This window comes from Sitodiplosis mosellana, unplaced genomic scaffold (assembly GCF_009176505.1).
Source record: "Sitodiplosis mosellana isolate CC-2019 unplaced genomic scaffold, AAFC_SMos_1.0 Smas_scaffold_6162, whole genome shotgun sequence".
Taxonomy (NCBI): domain Eukaryota; kingdom Metazoa; phylum Arthropoda; class Insecta; order Diptera; family Cecidomyiidae; genus Sitodiplosis; species Sitodiplosis mosellana.
In genome coordinates this window covers 1-17,163 of record NW_022601403.1, presented here as the reverse complement: position 1 = coordinate 17,163, position 17,163 = coordinate 1, and the positions used below count along the sequence as shown (strand labels likewise).

The following is a 17,163-nucleotide window of genomic DNA, read 5'->3' as shown; positions in this document are numbered from 1 at the left end:
GTCCATAGCTGATAAAACCTGATAAAATTCTGAAGAAACCTGATGAAATCCCGTCTTAGCCATCAAACACAAATAAAACTCCAAAAATTCGTCTTTATCCGATTTTCGTTATTATTGTCATAATTATTTTTTCTTGAACAAAGCGATTTTGGGATGGTTTTACAATGTTTGTTTTTTTTTCAATTAATTTTCAATTGAACTAGAAGAAAGGTCGCAATTTAAAACTACTCTCTTTTTCATCATGCATTTTTATTGTTAAGCGTTTTCCATTGCATCTGGAACATACAATTGTACAATCGAAAAATTTACACGATAATTTTCCTCCGGGAAACGTATTTACATCGTAAAAAGTGGAACATAATGTTTCTCCTCATTTTCATTCGTTATCATCATTAAATTACCTAAATTTTGTTTTAAATCAACGTATGATCAATGATTACACACTAGGCTTGGTTGGACTTTTCGTCGATTTTTCGCTCAAGTCCAGATCACTTATCTTTTTCTGCAGAAGTTCTTCATTCTGGAATGTGAAAACGAAATGACATAAGATTAGAGAGTTGGGGAAAGAAAATGAAAAAAAAAGTCTGAATAAAATAAATAACAAAAAAAATCAATTGAGAAGAAAAACAGGGAAAAAGCATTCATTTGAAGCCATTTTTGAAATTCTGAAAGTATCTTACAGAGTCAAAAGTAGGTGTTTTTTCGGCGTCCAAAATATGCTTTTCGTCATCGTGTTTTTTTAGCGTTTCATCGCCCTGTGCCGCTTCTGTGGATTTACTTTGTGACTTCTCTTGCTGCCGTTGCTCACGCTCCTCCTTACTCTTTTCTAATGCCTTTTGGATCTTCTCTTCATTCTCCAGATACTCTTCTTTCGATATTAGATCCAGCAATTCATCAATTTGTTTTGCGTTCAATTTGATATTCTCCTTTCCAATTGTTTCGAAGATCTGCAAGCAAATTGACATTTATTCAGTTTTTTTTCATTTATTTCTTAATTGATTTCAAATTATTCTTGAGTTCATAGAATGACACCAAAACATTACCTTCAAGACATCATCCACTTTCAATTGACCATCTCGATCGTCATCAATTCGCTCTAAGAACGTTGAAATCTGATCCATCTTTGATTGATCTGTGGCTTTTTGCATCTATATTTTTTCACAAAATGAAAAAAAAATGTCAGAAATTTCCTTTTATTAAATTTATACAATGAGATATTTGAGTCAAACATAAATTTCTCTATTTTTCAATCACTTTTTCGAAGCGAAAGAAATTGACAAATCATTAGAAGAAAAAAGGGCAGAATCGAAACATTGGTCAAATGGTAGCTACTCAAATATATATCGCAATTAATTTTTTGGGCCACTGAACCACTTTTGCATAGGAAATTTCCTCCGATTTTTCGTACGAAAAATTTCTTTGAAAATTTATTGGTTTAATATTTCATAGATGAAAAATGTGATAATTAAAAACGAAAATTGAAAATACCGAAAACAATTAAATTTGAAAATTTTATAAAAATTGCAGAATTTTTTTTTTTGATTTTCGCATTAAGAGAAAATAGAATGAAAATTAATTTGAAGAAACAATTCGAATTGATTCGCAACGAAATATTTAGAACCAATATCAAATTCCAACAAGTTGAACCAATTATTATTTCATGAATAGTGATGAATAGTGGAAAAAAAATCCCAAAAAAATATCATTACCTTTCGCACAACGTTCATGACCTCATCGATTCGAACAAGCTCTTCACTGGTTTTTTCTTCGGTGCTGTCGACTTGTAATTTCTTCTCCTTCTCCAATCCGTCCATGACATTGTCAAGTTTGCTAATCATAGCATCAACCTTCTTGAGCAGTCTTTTAGCCGCTGCCGATTGACGAACGTTAATCTTAACATCGGACTTTTTGGCGATTTCCTTGAGTTGCTCCACATCTTCTTTGTATTCGGCGATCTCCTCTTTGAGCTGAAAATGAAAATATGAATCGTGATTTGAAAAATATTCATATGGACGAAATTCTCCGGAGAAAAACTGATTTTTGTGGTTAATTTCATTTCAAAGTGTTTCTGTCAATTTTTTTTTATCAAGCCGGTCTTTTTGTAATCAAGTTTAATGAATTTTGTTCGAGAATGTTTGGAATCGATTAAACTTGACTATTTGATTGAAACGTTTTGTATCGAATTTGACAAAAAATCAAATTGTACAAAATCATCAAATTCGACTAAAAACTCCCCAGTCTTGATTGAAAACAAGTGAAATAAATCCACTTAAATTGTGTTTTTGATAGTGGAAGAAATAAAAGAAGAGACGAATATTGTCATTCAATCCCCACTTTTGAAACTCAGCCCAAATTTGCCTTCACTTAAATCAAACCACAAAAACCGTGCTCTCAATCAGCTTACCTCCTTGATTTCTTCCTTTTCGATAATCATGTTCTTTCGATCGGAGACAGCATCCAAAGCGTCCGAAACCAAATCGATGTCCTTGTGTGTGATATCGTCTGTGATAACTTTAGCTGTATCGAGTAAGACGTCTTTTTCCTTTTCGGTGGTGGCCGCCACTTCTTTGGCTTCCTCCAATTCCTCTTTGATTTTACGTTGTTCGTCTCGAATGATTTCGATTTGTGTTTTGTTATCAATTTTGCCTTCACGTTCGCCAATGGCAGCACGCATCTGAATGGCGGCCGCATCGGGTAGCGATGAGATGGATGCCTTGAGTTTTTCGGCGTAGGGAATTTCTTCGGGCAACATCATGGCTCTGCTGAGCAGCAACAATGACGGAGGCACTTTTTCGTTTAAGCTCAAATGTATCCATTCTTCCAGCTGCCGCTTCAGTTGATCTTCAGAGAGGCCGTAGGCGCGCATCCCTGCGAATAATCAAAAATATTCAATCAAGTTTCAATTCAAAATGAAAATCAAAAGTGGAAAAAATAAAAAATTTCGAAATCTTGAATCTTAATTTGTTATGAAGACATTGCATGCATGTTGCATGATGTCACTAACCTCTTGCTCGGCTTGCGGCTTGAAGTTCCTGTGTGGTAAGCGAATCGATGCCTTCGCGCTGGATCATGCGATCATCGGCGGCCAGTGATCGTAGCTTCATGCGCAGTTGAAACCTGAGAAAATTGCTGGTGCCAAGCGACCCAACTTCTAATAATTTACAAATGGCGGTCAATTGTTGTCGTGACAGCGAATCCAATGTAATTTCATCTTCGAATAATTTGGAAAATTTAATAATTTCCTCAAACGTTGCGTGTTCGCCGGACGATCGTACTTTATTGAAGAAGAGTACAAAATCTTTGGCCTCTTCCGAATTATGCTCTTTATTCTGCATGTCCATTTCGTCGAGGGTTTTTTGTAAGAATTTCGCCATTTCCAATTTCACTTTCAATTGATTGCGTGCCTTTTTCTCGCGATCACTGGCCGTTTCGAATGTGGATGGTAACATGCCGGGGAAGAATTTAATAAACACGGGCAGTAAAAATTCCATAAATGGAACAATAATGAACACAGAAAACGGCACTAAACGAAACATATCGCCGGTGGTGCGAATCAACAGGCGATATTCTCGCCGTGTCAGCGATTCACCGTGAAGTAATTTGCCGACCAATTTACGCCCTACATTCATATTGATGAATAATAGCCGAAAACCATGATAGTAATGAACTAATTCGTCCCAAACACGTTGCTTAAGGCTCTTTTTCACTGTTTTTGGCACAACCGATGTGGCCGCAGCTGTGGCAGCGACGGTGGCACTCGTTGATGATGTCGCTATCCCAACATCCGTTGGCTTTGTGGCTTCGGCCAATGATGCGGTCGCTTTGCTCTTTAATTCCTTCTCTTCACGCTCTTTCTCCTGCAATTTACGCACCGTTTCTTCCACCTTCGACGATGCCTGCTCCCGAAGCGCCGAACTCAACGAAAACGATCGTATCGTATACGTTGATTGCCAATCTCTGTTGTGCCATAATTCTTTATTCACTAAACATACAGACGATGGTAGCGCTAGGCGATCCAATGTCAATGACGGCGATCGACTCGAATACTGACGAATGATGTGCGAATGTTGTTTGTTCGTTGCTGCTGCAATGGAAAAATTTTGTTTCTTTATGATTTCATGTTTTTGTTGTTTGTTTTTTTCTGTCGGCGAGAAAAGTGCCGAAAAACAGTGTGAAATAGAAAATTTGGAATTGCGCAACTCGAATGACAAATGAACGATGCCATGCGTTGATCATATGTTTGAGTGAGCCGCACGCGAACAAACCAATGACACCGAGCTTGCTAGTGCGAACACATACACACACACACACACACACACACACACACACACACACGCACTCACCCAATACACTCGCATTATCAAAACGTTCGAAAACTTTCCACGCCGCGAACAGAGTAGGTGACGTAAAAATTAATGCAAAAAAAGTCCTGTAAACGAAATGTTTCTTTCTACTGCGATGTGGAAAACACAACCGAATGAATGTGACCATGAAATTCGGAGCTATTTACACTGCATTTGTGCATGCTTTAATTTGCTATAATTTTAACCTCGAGCTAGCTCGATTTGTTCACAATAATTTTTATCAAACGCGTATTTATGACACGATCTAAAGGTGTTTTCAGAGATTGCATATTTACTGCTGAGTAGGCCTGAGCTGAGCTGAATTTGCTAACTCAGGCGCCTGAAGCGGTATTTTAGCGTACTTACGGTGCAAAATTGTCGTGGCACGCTGAAAATCCCACTGATTTTTTTTTTTTTCTAATTATATTTGGGTAAATTCCAGCGTGCTACGACAATTTTGCACCGTAAGTACGCTAAAATACCGCTTCAGGCGCCTGAGTTAGCAAATTCAGCTCAGCTCAGGCCTACTCAGCAGTAAATATGCAATCTCTGGGTGTTTTCCGCCTTTTTTTCAGTGTTTGTTCTTAGTTTTTTTTTGTGTTTTCTTCACTTTTTGGAGGTTTTCTGTGTGGAATGAATTTTGTTTGCTCTTTACCATTTTATTCTTTTTCTCTCTCTCTAAGTCATCAGCTGAATCGATGAAGATGAATTTTGGCCGATGACTTATCTATTCTCATGTATTGGCATTCGAGTTGCACTTCGATGAATTGACACCGTTTTCATAGTAGTAGTTCACAAGCCCATTTCTCATCGTACTTACATCGATACATGTGTTGACAACCGTCATTCAATTTGATAGCGTTCAATCGATGGCCATATTTTGTAATCAATTGCCGGCAGCATGTTGGTATCAACAGTGAATTCATGTTTGCTGTTTCACTAATTTAAACTATAGTAGTGGTATGTGTGTAATCGGTGTTAGCCAGGTTTCAGCTGCGCGCACGCGTTCAGGGCGATCAAAAAATAACAATAATTTCTAGTTCCTTCGGATGTTGTGATGCGTGTTTCTTCTTATTCAGCTGCAAAAATGGAAGTGGAAACAGAGAAATCAACATCAAAATTTTGCCATTGAACAACAATTATTATCAATTTGAATGTCAATCGAATGACGAAAGTACGCCGCGAACATTTGTGTTTGTTTGCTCCAGCCATTCTACTTGCTCAATCGGTCTGATTCTTTCTCTCTCTTGGACTATTTCGGCTTTCCCTCTATCTCCCTTTCTCTCCCCCTTTCCTTTTCTCTTCCTTCCTCTCTCTTCCTGACAATCTCAAACATTCTCCCTTTCATTGTTTTTCAATATTTTGTTTTGTTTCTCTTTCACTCTTTCAACACACTCATTTTCTTCCATTACTATTTTGTCTCTCGCACTCTTTTCTACATTTCTATCCTTTCCTCTAAAATTCTCTTCTCCCTTCTACACTTCTGTTCTTTCTTTTACAAAACTCTCTTCTGTAACTTGTAAACTTTTTTCCCAATACATTTCTATCTCCCACTTTTCCCGATTACACTCTTGCCAACTCAAACCGGTCCGCAAAACGCAATAAAAGCTGTCACCGAAGCACAAAATGCGTCATAGAATTCGTCCGCGAAAAATATGAATTGCAAAATGGTGTGGATTTTCTCCGAAAATGTTCTTAAGGCTATCACCTGTCTGTACACGAAGCGACGAAAAAAATATTAATGTTACAATCAAACACATTTTAGGCTAGAGATAAAATGTAACACGGCATAAACACAGACACAAACACACGCACAACGCACACATCATAACAACAACAACAACAACACCACCAACCGAAAATGTACTAAAGGAATAAAAATGATGAAAAACCTTGTCGGAAAAAAAGAAGCGCAACAACAAAACCAAATGATTTTTCATGAAAAAGAATTTCTCAACCAAAAAAACCTCACACAAATTGGCCGAAGTGCAAGATTCATTCACACATTCATTTTCCGATCCAATTCACAGCGAAAGAAAGAGAGAAAAATATAAATACACACACTCCACATTTAATCGTCACATACACATTACGTTGATGCATTTCACGAATGCAAAACAAATTTCCAATAGAAAAAAAAAATCAATAAATCACATGAACCGAGAAGAAAAAATCGAAAATTTCTTTCACCTAAGTAACAATTGGAGCCGTACAGTGCCCATGACCAAGTCAATTCTAATATGTGACACAGAAATAATACGCTGTCGTTCTTTACAACAACGTTTCGAACGTTGTCATCTATTTTACAGCGAATTTTTTTTTCTATTCCCTACTATTTTCTTTCTTTTGATTTTTCGTTTGCTCACTCTTTCACTCGTTGTTCACTTGTTCGAAAGCGTGCTTTTAATCGACTATGTGTGCTCTTCCTTCTTTGTTTCGCTAGTCTTTTCGCTCCATCTCTCACAATCATACGATTTATTTCATTTTCAGTGAAATATCCGCGAATGAAGAACTTGCGTGTGTATTGGTTACGTAAAAACATCGGTTTGGTGGAGCTGTCAAAGTCCATTCTGTCAAAATCACATTCGGATTCATGTGAATCAGCGGCAAAGTTTGTGAAATGCGATGATTGTTTCTTTGGGAAAGGAACAATTGTAGACATTTGATTATGATCAAGTAAAGACGGCTTCATTTTTTTATTTTTCGGGATTTTCGATTGAAATTTGTGGTATTTCATATGAAAACAATTGATTTTTGATCAGAAGTCTGGAAAAATGTGTAGAAATGCACAATCATCGTTAGCGATTTGGATGCTGCATTACCGATTTCTTTTCATGCATTTCAATCGGTAGCAAAGGATTCGGAATTTGGAATAAAACGAAAAAGAAATTGAAAAAATGCTTCTTAAATTTTTTCTTCGATTTTCACCTTGTATTTCATGACTTCTTCGATTTAATGACCAAAAAACTCACTCTTTATCCCAGTTCTTTTCTCCATATTTTTTGTTATTTTCTGCATCGTTTCAATGAGTCAACAAATATCCTCGGTTTTCACCGTTCTACTCGAGACCAGATGAGCTTCAAGTGTGTGCGTGTGTATCAAAAGTTTTGACATTTCAAACTTGAATCATCTTGTTCGGCATCTGTCAATGTCAACAACCATGATTCGGTATAGTTTTCTGTACTAACCACGGTTTCATGGAACAACAACAATAAATTGAAATTGGATAAGAAGAACGAAGCAGAATTTTTGGTATTGAAGGGAGAAAAAAAGTCGTGCAAATCAAGGAGATAGCGGTGAATTTAACTGAATTAGCATAAGCCATAGCAAAAAGCCGACACACATTGAAGTGAGAATGATTTGAAAGGAGGTGCATTATATTCAGGTTAGTTGAAGTCTCCGATTCTGGTGAGAGTGAAGTTCACTCAGTGAACAAAGAGACTGATCAATTTTTTTTTTGGTTCGAAATTTTGCACCGTTTCTAATTGTTCGTTCTTTTTACAGAAGTTAAAGCATCATCACGAGGAAAATAACTAGTTAGCCTAAACATTTTGCAGTTCCACACTGACTGCGACAAAAACATACACACACAAAATGGACGACCTAAACCCATTGGCTGGCACCGCACACTTGCTGGAAGAAGTTGACAGTAGGCATAATATTTTCTTATTTTTTTTTTGCATTTTGCATCGGTTGAATCGCGATTATTTTGCTTCGCTGCAATTTGTTCCAATTGATCATAGTGAAGAATGATTATTAGTGGAATGAATTTTGTACGGTGCAAAAGTCAGTTGTTAATTATTGGTTCTGTTTACCGGTGGCACCAGTCCGTTGGCATAGGCTTTTTATTGAAGAGAAAAATTTCGATTGAAGAAAGACATCTAATTCAATTTTGATAAGTTCTCGAATAGTGTTCGGCACCAAAAGTATTTTCTTTGTTCAATTCAAATTCAATTGCAGATTGCAAATTGCAATTGCCTAACAGTTTTGAACATTTATGAACATTTTCTTGACATTTTCCGCCCAGTATTTGAACATCGTCAAAGAAAACTCTTCTTTTTCTTAAATTACTCCACATTTTTCCCAACTTCAACACACTCAAATCGTTTCGTTCATTCCAGAAAAATTAATGGTACTTTTACGTGATGGTCGAACATTGATTGGATACCTGCGATCGGTGGATCAATTTGCAAATTTGGTGCTGCACAAAACCATCGAACGGATTCACGTGGGTACGGAATACGGTGACATTGAACGAGGCATCTTCATAATTCGTGGTGAAAATGTGGTGCTGCTCGGCGAAATCGATCGTGATAAGGAGAAAAATTTGCCGCTCAAAGAAGTGTCGGTCGAAGACATATTGGATTCACAACGACGAGAACAAGAACAACGCTACGAAAAACATCGTCTCATCTCAAAGGCTCTCAAAGAACGTGGTCTGAATGTCAACACCGAACTAACACACGAAGAATACTGAATTTTGTTCTCATTCTCATTTTTACCATTCTTATTTTTGCTTTAAAAAAAGCAGCCACATCAATTTGAATCACTTGGTGGTGGCTTCTACATGTCGTCAACCTAAATTTGATCTTTGCTGCACGATATTCGTGACACTGACGTCGAGTCCAAATGTCGACCATTTTCATTTTTCTTCTTCTTAGGGACGATTTATTAAAATACTTTTTTTTCTCGTGTATGGAATAAAGTGAACTTAATGAAATTTAATGTAAATAAAATTCGAATTCCCATCTTGACAACACACATCCGTTTTTCTTTTGGTTTAAATAAATTGAAGAGCTGAAACATCTTTTCATGGTAATTTGGATTTAAACTCAGATTTTGGACATCGTCCAACAGGTGAAACATTTTTTTTTTCGATGAGAAACGTGCATTGACATAAATCAGGCTCACACTGCTACGACGTTGTCACTACAAATTTGCATTGAAGAAACTCATTCATTATGATCATCATAAAATGATGCTTTTCATAAACCACACAACGGGTTATTTTAACATATCTGAATTTGGCATGGTTTAATAAATGCAAATAAAACGTTTGAACTTTATCGAAATTTCGTTATCTGGTTTTAGACAAAACAAACAAACAAAACACTCTATTCAATTCTTTTCTAATTTTTTAATTAATTTGAACAAAAAAAAATGATGATACCAGCTATTTATGGGAGGAAGGTCAATTTATTTTTATATTTCCTTATTAACATAAAAAACGATTTTCTTTCGATAGAAAAACATTTTTAAACAGTTGAAATTGTGTTTAAAGATATCTCACCTAATGCATGAAATGAAATTTTCCAATTCTTTTTTTTTTTACTTTTTCACCAACAGTTGTGTCGATCAAGATTGAGTCATATTTTAGATGTATTTATGATGAAATATACGAAGGGAATGCGACGTATGAAATAGCCAAATTGCCCATAAGAATATTCAATATAACACCTTATTTGAAATATTTCGAATATTTGGAAATAATTCATTTATTTTTGTTCGTCGCAAGCCCTTCGGGAATATATTTGCATGCAAATTGAATTTTTGCAAGAATTCATTTTCTAAAATACTTTTTTACGTATTTACAATGGCATTCTTAAACAGGGAAAAAGAACGGGAAGTAAAAAATTCTATTTGTCTATTGAACAATTAGTCTAATTCTAATTCAACTTCTTGTAATGAATTGAGGAACTGAAGAAATCAGACATTTTATTTTGGATCTGAAATAATATTTTTTGCTCTGGAAAAATTTCCTTTGCCATCAATAGAAACTTTTTTTTAGCTCTGATTAATGGAAAATGACAGAACTCTTGATTATTTTGATTTTTCAAGAGAATAATTTAAATTAAAAAAAACTAGGTTCAATTTTTTCTAATTTCACAATTAAAAAAATAAATGCCAGCCTGAATAAAGTCCATAACACAATAAATAGATAATTTTCGATCACACAAATAGATTTATGTCTAACAGAAATTTTTTAAATTTTATAAATGCTTTTAATTTGTTTCTTATTTTCCAGTGATGAACAAAATTCGATAGAGGATTTTAATAGACAAAAATTGGCCAGAAATTTCTGGTCGAAAAATGTGATGAAGAAATTTGTCTAAAAAAAATCATGGATACATTATGTATTTATTTGTAAATTAAAGTTATGGTCCAGACAGAAATGTATAAAATTTATTTGGAAGGAAATGAATAAATGACAAGTAATGTAAAAATCTAAGTAAAAATACTGGGCGGAAAATTTTCGAAAAAAAAAACTTGAGCGTGGACTCGAAAAATACATTAAATGTTATTTTCGAAATTGAATACAAAATAAGTTTTGATGAAACCGAAAAAGGCGGATGATGCAAATTAACAATCATTGTATGAAATTAATAATCAATGTTGAAATGAAACAAGCGTTCACACATAAAATGATGAGTTCGATGAGTTGAATGGATTGAATGGATTAGAGTGTGAATTGTTTTAATAATCCAAATCATTCTTGCACGTTGGTTCAAAGCAGGTGTCCAAACAATATTTCCCATACATTTCTATTGACAACTTCGTTACCAACGGTTTTTCGTGCGATATTGTTCTTAGCATATGATTATTGTTATGATGGGATTTTATGTCCATTAAATTAATTCTTCTGGCATGACGATTTTAAATATTGTCATTTTTGGTTTTCAATCAATATTTCCCATTTTAAATATCAAATTTATTAAACCACAGATAAAATTATCGATTAATAATATTTTCGACGATAGTATCAAACAGTGATTAGTCGAGGCACTTCTGGCATTGAACCAATGGGAACGAGCATTGTTAATATGATAAATGGTATTCATTGAATACGAACAATGCTCATATTCAAATAATACAACTAGTCAAATGTTATGATAAACACAATTCACATCGAACATAACACGGCCCAAACAGAGAATCATCGTCGAAAAATGTTTTCAAACAGCAAATGTGTTTGTTTTTAAAGCATGATGTTTTAAGCATCAATCGATTTGGTACTATGGGAATTTATGTGATTTGATTCTCTGCATAAAATATGAATGTATTCTGGATAGTATGGCAATTTTATGTCTTTCTCAATTTTGTGTGACGATTCAATGCCTTTCTCTGTTCGCATTAAGAAAACCGAAATTGGAATCAATCTAAGAATAGTTGATGACATAAACACTTAGTACGTACACATATTATATGTGTCGCATTCTCTGACTTTGCTTCTTTCATCATTTCTCATTCTCATTCTCCTTCTTTCTCTTTGTCTCTCTCGCTCTCATTTTCGCTCTCATTTTCGCTCTCATTCTTGCTCTCACTCTCGTTTTCTTTCTCTTTTTGCCTCGCTCTCATTCTTCCTCTCTCTTTCTGCCTCGCTCCCATTCGCTCTCAATCTCTCTCCTCGATGCAAAAGGTCAGCACTTGAAAACACAAAATGCACAACAGCAGCAATGCCGGTTGTTTATGTTAAAAAAAGCGAAATGATGTAGAAATGGCCAAATTGACATGAAAAATTCGTAATTTGAATAAAAGCGACGACTTGCGAAAATTGGCAAACAAAGCCGCATATCTAGTCGTCGTACATGAAATTCAAACTTTAAATCAAAACTGACCTATTGCTTTATCTGTCTTCACTTTTTGGTTGATGTTTGTGTTCACCTTTTTCTTTGTTTATGGTTTTTTGTTTTGTTTCTTTATCGACGATCAAATCTAGATGTTTCCTCGTTGTCCATAACGATATCATATCGTCGATATGGATCATGAATTTTTTCCGCATTTTTTTTTCATTCCAAGCGGAGAGAAGCGACGAAAAAAAATTGACGACCATCATTTAAAAGCGATTATGTAAACGAGGGTATACATATAAGTCGGCTTTTCCTTTCCGATATCGGTTTAGGTGAGCAAGAATTATTTGCGAGTCCAATACAGGTTATATGTGTGTGAATATGTCGCTGAGAGCGACATTTGGCCTCTGCCAGTCACTTTTATGTATTGTCCATTCGAACAAAAAAAAAACGAATTGGCTAATAAATTGACGAGTGTGTGCGAATCGAATATGCATCATCGAAAGCGACGAACAAAGAAAAAATGAATTTTACTTTCATTTGCGGGCAAAAACTGGATTTTGTTCTATTAATTATTACAAAAGCTGATGGTGACCATAAAAAAACCGTAATATGGTATGCGTGATCCATCCATCGGTTACTATTCTTCTGTGTCGCTGACCATTTTTTCCTGTGTTTGTTGTGACCATCTATTCTTCGGTTGTTCTGTCCATATTTATCACAAATCACATCAAAAAAAAAATCGGAATATTTAATCATCTGAGCTCAAGACGCTTATCAAAAATGGCATAGACCTTAGAATTAATTGCAAAGAATTTATTTAACTCGACCTCAATTAACAATGTCGCTCGATTACAAAGCACCTTCTCTTTTTTTGCTGTGTTACGTTTGTCCAAAATATGGCAGCATAAATGTGCAATGCTGTCGCTACTGTTTTTTGTTGTTTTTTTTCAGTTTGGTTTTGATATTTCTCTCACTCCATTCAAGATAATTTACAATCGTGCAGCTAATGAATAATCTTTCGACCATACATTATATCATCGGGACGGGTTTTATTCTCCTTTTCCAACGATGATCACTTTTATTCGCACATTTAAACAATGAAATGAAGAGAGAGAAAAACAGAGCATAGCACACTGACATATTCTTGCCTATTCGACTCTGGTCTGGGTCACGGTATCTGTTGTTTTTTGCTCTCTCGCCACTGAAACATTCAACGGCGGACGCTGTGTATATAAGGTGAATCAGTCCACAAGTCTTCATCAGTTTCGTGTTGTCCGATAAACTAAAAGGAATCATGAAGGTATCTATCTATCTGCGCTGTCCACCAAAATATGATATCAGTTCCGTGCAAATGATATCAGTGCTTTTTTCGTTTAAATTGGGCATTTCCATTCAATTCAGTTTAGATTAGTTTTCGATCGTTTGGTCGATTCAACTGTATTCAGTTTGGTTTTTCGGAAGGAAAAGTGTTGACAATTTCGTTTTGTTTTGATTTTTGCAGGCTTTTATTTTGTGCGCTGTTTTGATCGCCTATGCTGAGGCTGGATACTTACTCGGAGGCGGTGGCGGTGGCGGCCATGGTGGATACAGTGGTGGCGGATGTAAGTGTTTTGAAATATTTCATTTTAATTTGACATTTCTGCCATTATTCCTGTTTGAACTCTTCAGTAAACAAAAGAATGAACTCTTTGCATACAACAGCAAGAAAAAACAATGATAGCAACAGCTAAACAGTTGAAGCTCAAAATCTGCTTCTGAAAATTTCGATTCTAATTACAATGTTGATTTTTCATTCCAATTTGGGTCTTGCTGTACCTCTCTTCAATAAATGATCAATTGAGTATCTCAGAGTACTCTATTACTATAGTTAACGAATTACCTTTGAGATAAGAGTTTAACGTGTACCTTTCGATATTTACCCATTTTTATATCATCCATTGTTCCTATTTTCCAATAGTCCAGGTTCTCCATTTCCCAGATGTTCTATTCCGATTTTCAAGTCCTATCGATCATCAAGATTATTTCAGGCTAATCAAAATAAATCGATCGTCAATCATTATCAATCACGTTTACGGAATTTTATGCTAAAAACTTAGAATCTCGGTTCATTTTCAGCTCAACTAATTGAATTAAATCGAACGGTTTTCTGTTTTTGTTCATTATTCAATCAATTCAAAGTTAGCCCAAACAATTCTAAATTTACAGCAATTTCTGTTTGTGTGTACTATTTTTGACTTGTTCCGTACACACACACACACACACACACACACACACACAAGGTGGATGAACGGAGTTATTCAAATTAAAAATTAATTATTCCAAATGTAGCCCATTAGAGACACGAGCTACCAGATTTCAATTTCAATGCTGCAAAAAATTATTTACAAGTCTCCTCTTCTAATTCACTGTCGCAAATTGAGACGTCGTTTTGAATCATCGAAAGAAGCGTACTTTTTTGCGGATTTGTTTTTTTTTTAATATTTGCCAATTCATTCTAAAGTAAAGCAATCCATTCAAGCCGATTTCATTGAATTTTACGTTCTTTTCAAAGAGGTAATGGATAATCAAAGTTTAAATATTAATCATATTGATTTAAAAGAGCGAATGGAGTGAAAAAAATAGACAAAAAGAACTAAAAAGTGCCTATCTTAAGTGGTATTGAACAGAGAGTCATTCATTCGGATTAAAATCCATTGTAATTATAAGTATTTAAAACAATTTCAAGAACAACTAGCTAAAAAGTTGAATTTTTCCTTATAGATAGCGGCGGCGGCGGTTACGGCGGTGGTAAGTGCAATCTCAACTAAAAAGTACTCTTTTTTCTGTTGCTTTCACTTTTGGTTTTACGTGAATCCAATTTAACAACTACGTCATCGTGAGAGTGTGACTTCATCATTAAATTGTGGTTATCGTCATTTCGCCAGGGCCATTTGCCCAAGGGCCAACGCATGCGATAAGAAACGATTCAATCGAAATGTTACACTTTCAACCAATACTTTTCGGAACGCAATTCAATCCGGTCATTCTCACATGATGCAATGCATTCAAGATGAGAGATGGAGTTTAATTAATTCAGAAGCGCTAAACGTGCATCGCACGAATCGCACGAATCGCACGTAGTCACACCTTTCGCAACGAGTTTCATTATCAAGGATGCAATCGCAGTATGGATAAATTACAGCATTGATCTGTCATAATTTCGATGACATGCATAATGACGGCGGCGAATACTTCATCAATTTGCACCTTTTTTTCTTTATTTTTTGTTACATCAACACTGTTGTTTCACTAAATTTGTCATTTTTTTTGTATTCCAAACCATTATATCCTCTAATCCGCGATTTTTCGCTTCATTTGTTAACTGTTTATTCTTCATTTCGATTCATTTATCAACTTTTTTCAATTCCACTGATTTTTTTGGGTTGAAAGTGGTTTTTTCGTCTCACTTCTTCAATTTGAACGTAACTTGTCTAATTATTTCCTTCAATTCGTCATTTGTTCCTTCATTTAGCGATGTTTTTGATCATTTTGCTCATTTTTCCCTTCGTTTTGTCCATCTATCCGTTTTTAAGTCAAAAAAAGCGCATAAAAACCCTGATATAACTCTTTTTTCACATTCAAAGCGACAGCCATTCTCATTTGATGAGCAATTTATGATTGATTCACGTATCATAATTTGCATTAGAAGATTCCAAGCGATTTTCGGAAGAATGGAATTTAATTAGTGGAACCGATTAGAAACAGTTGAAAGCATCAGCAATTGAAAAAACCCAACCATATTAATTGGTTAATTTGAATAAGATATTTTTTTCATATTTCGCAACGCATATTAATTGGTTTTGTTTAATACAGGACACGGTTACAGCAGTGGCGGATATGGCGGTAAATAGCATGGAATTTTATTTTATTAGCCAATTTTGTTTTTTCTCGTTTGGTTTTAGTTTTGATCCAATGCTTTCAAAATGTTCAGCGAAAACAATTCGCAGATTAGCGATTAAATTGGAAGAAAGTGGCAAACGTTGATTTTATGTAAACATTGCACTGCCAATGCAGACACGTTATCAACGCTAGCATAAATCAAAACAAAATCCATTCGCATTCACTCCAATTTGCACGAAGCGGTCTTTTAGTCATTAGCTCGGAATGGTGTTTTTTTTCATTTGATACCTTTTTTTCGTTTCGAGTTAAAAAAAAATTTTGTCTCGACTTCATTTCTCTGTCTTCTCTTCAAGCATTTTCTTTCTTTTTTGTCGACAAAGTGTTTACTCAAAAATCCATTTCATATTTAGGTGGATATAGCGGCGGTCATGGTGGATATAGCGGCGGCTACAGCCAACCGGGTAAGACAATAAATAAAACTGATGAAAAACTGATTTTGTCTTTCCAAACTCAATTCAAATCGATTTCAATGCTAAGACCTCCAGCAATTGAGATAAACTCATGCCGAAATTCTGTGGAAGCAAGAAAAAAATGTCATGCGTTTACTCGAAAAATGTGCTGAGCTCATATTTGTTGCTCTTGTTCATTTTGCGTATTCTCGCCTCCTTCGTCACTCGTCGCTTGTGTGCTCCATTGCTGTGTGTGAAATTGAGTATATCGAATGGTATTTACACAGGCACACAATCATCTTGTTTGTTCATAAGTTGAGTGCCCAAAGGCTATAAATCATCAAATTTACGAGCTTGTGCTCGGATTTCCAAGTCTCATTGAATAATATATTTTTTTCCTGCTCAACTTTGGTCCCATATCGGCAATTGTATACAAAGCAAAGCGACTTTTTTTCATGAATAGCAATGCATTGACGAATGTTTTTAGCCAAAATCGTCGTGATTACGTTTTAGGCATGAGAAAATAATGAAAGTGAGCGTTCTTCTAAATTGAATAATCTAATTTTAATATTGCATTTACAGCTCAAGTCATTAGAGTTATCAACCTAGGCTCAACTGGCGGCGGTTACTCAGGCAAGTACACAATTACAGATCTAAATAGAAGAATGTTTAATTCAATCACACCCGACCAAATCACTTTTTTCAACCGAAAATCACACAAATATCCAAATTAGTGTCGAACATTTCAATTTCCATTTTTTTTTTCAAACGTCCATTGGCTATGATTCAGCTTTTTCAAGCAGAACACCGTGTTCGCATCAAGAGTTGAAGTTTTTGCACTGAAAATGATTGATTTTTTCTGCCGAACATCGAATTTTTCGAATCGTTTTACCTTCTAAGTCGAAGCATTTTGCATTCTAA

General features: G+C 35.2%; 3 protein-coding genes across 16 annotated transcripts; 2 read left to right on the top strand and 1 right to left on the bottom strand.

The window, feature by feature from the left end:
- Positions 1 to 87: 87 nt before the first annotated feature.
- On the bottom strand, positions 88 to 7,466 carry LOC129574374 (mitochondrial proton/calcium exchanger protein). 14 transcript variants are annotated; one of them, XM_055456331.1, is made up of 8 exons: positions 7,316 to 7,466; positions 5,164 to 5,422; positions 3,005 to 4,084; positions 2,405 to 2,868; positions 1,710 to 1,967; positions 1,044 to 1,148; positions 681 to 947; positions 88 to 520 (listed from the first exon to the last, which is right to left on the bottom strand). In XM_055456331.1, the coding sequence occupies exons 2-8, from the start codon at positions 5,267 to 5,269 to the stop codon at positions 437 to 439; spliced, it is 2,364 nt and encodes a 787-aa protein (XP_055312306.1). In that variant the 5' UTR covers positions 5,270 to 5,422; positions 7,316 to 7,466; the 3' UTR covers positions 88 to 436. The 14 variants fall into 14 exon arrangements, with proteins under 14 accessions (XP_055312306.1, XP_055312312.1, XP_055312305.1 ...); XM_055456337.1 differs by having other exon boundaries at positions 3,005 to 4,081; positions 7,316 to 7,402; XM_055456330.1 differs by lacking the exon at positions 7,316 to 7,466 and adding an exon at positions 6,710 to 6,896.
- LOC129574377 (U6 snRNA-associated Sm-like protein LSm1) lies at positions 7,448 to 9,102 on the top strand. The gene is made up of 3 exons (XM_055456347.1): positions 7,448 to 7,728; positions 7,848 to 7,992; positions 8,465 to 9,102. The coding sequence occupies exons 2-3, from the start codon at positions 7,938 to 7,940 to the stop codon at positions 8,818 to 8,820; spliced, it is 411 nt and encodes a 136-aa protein (XP_055312322.1). The 5' UTR covers positions 7,448 to 7,728; positions 7,848 to 7,937; the 3' UTR covers positions 8,821 to 9,102.
- Positions 9,103 to 13,086: 3,984 nt separating this feature from the next.
- On the top strand, positions 13,087 to 17,148 carry LOC129574373 (keratin, type I cytoskeletal 9-like). Its single transcript, XM_055456323.1, has 6 exons — positions 13,087 to 13,214; positions 13,416 to 13,515; positions 14,675 to 14,701; positions 15,767 to 15,796; positions 16,204 to 16,254; positions 16,825 to 17,148. Exons 1-6 carry the CDS (start codon positions 13,209 to 13,211, stop codon positions 16,974 to 16,976), a joined length of 366 nt encoding a protein of 121 aa, XP_055312298.1. The 5' UTR covers positions 13,087 to 13,208; the 3' UTR covers positions 16,977 to 17,148.
- The last annotated feature ends 15 nt before the right edge of the window (positions 17,149 to 17,163 follow it).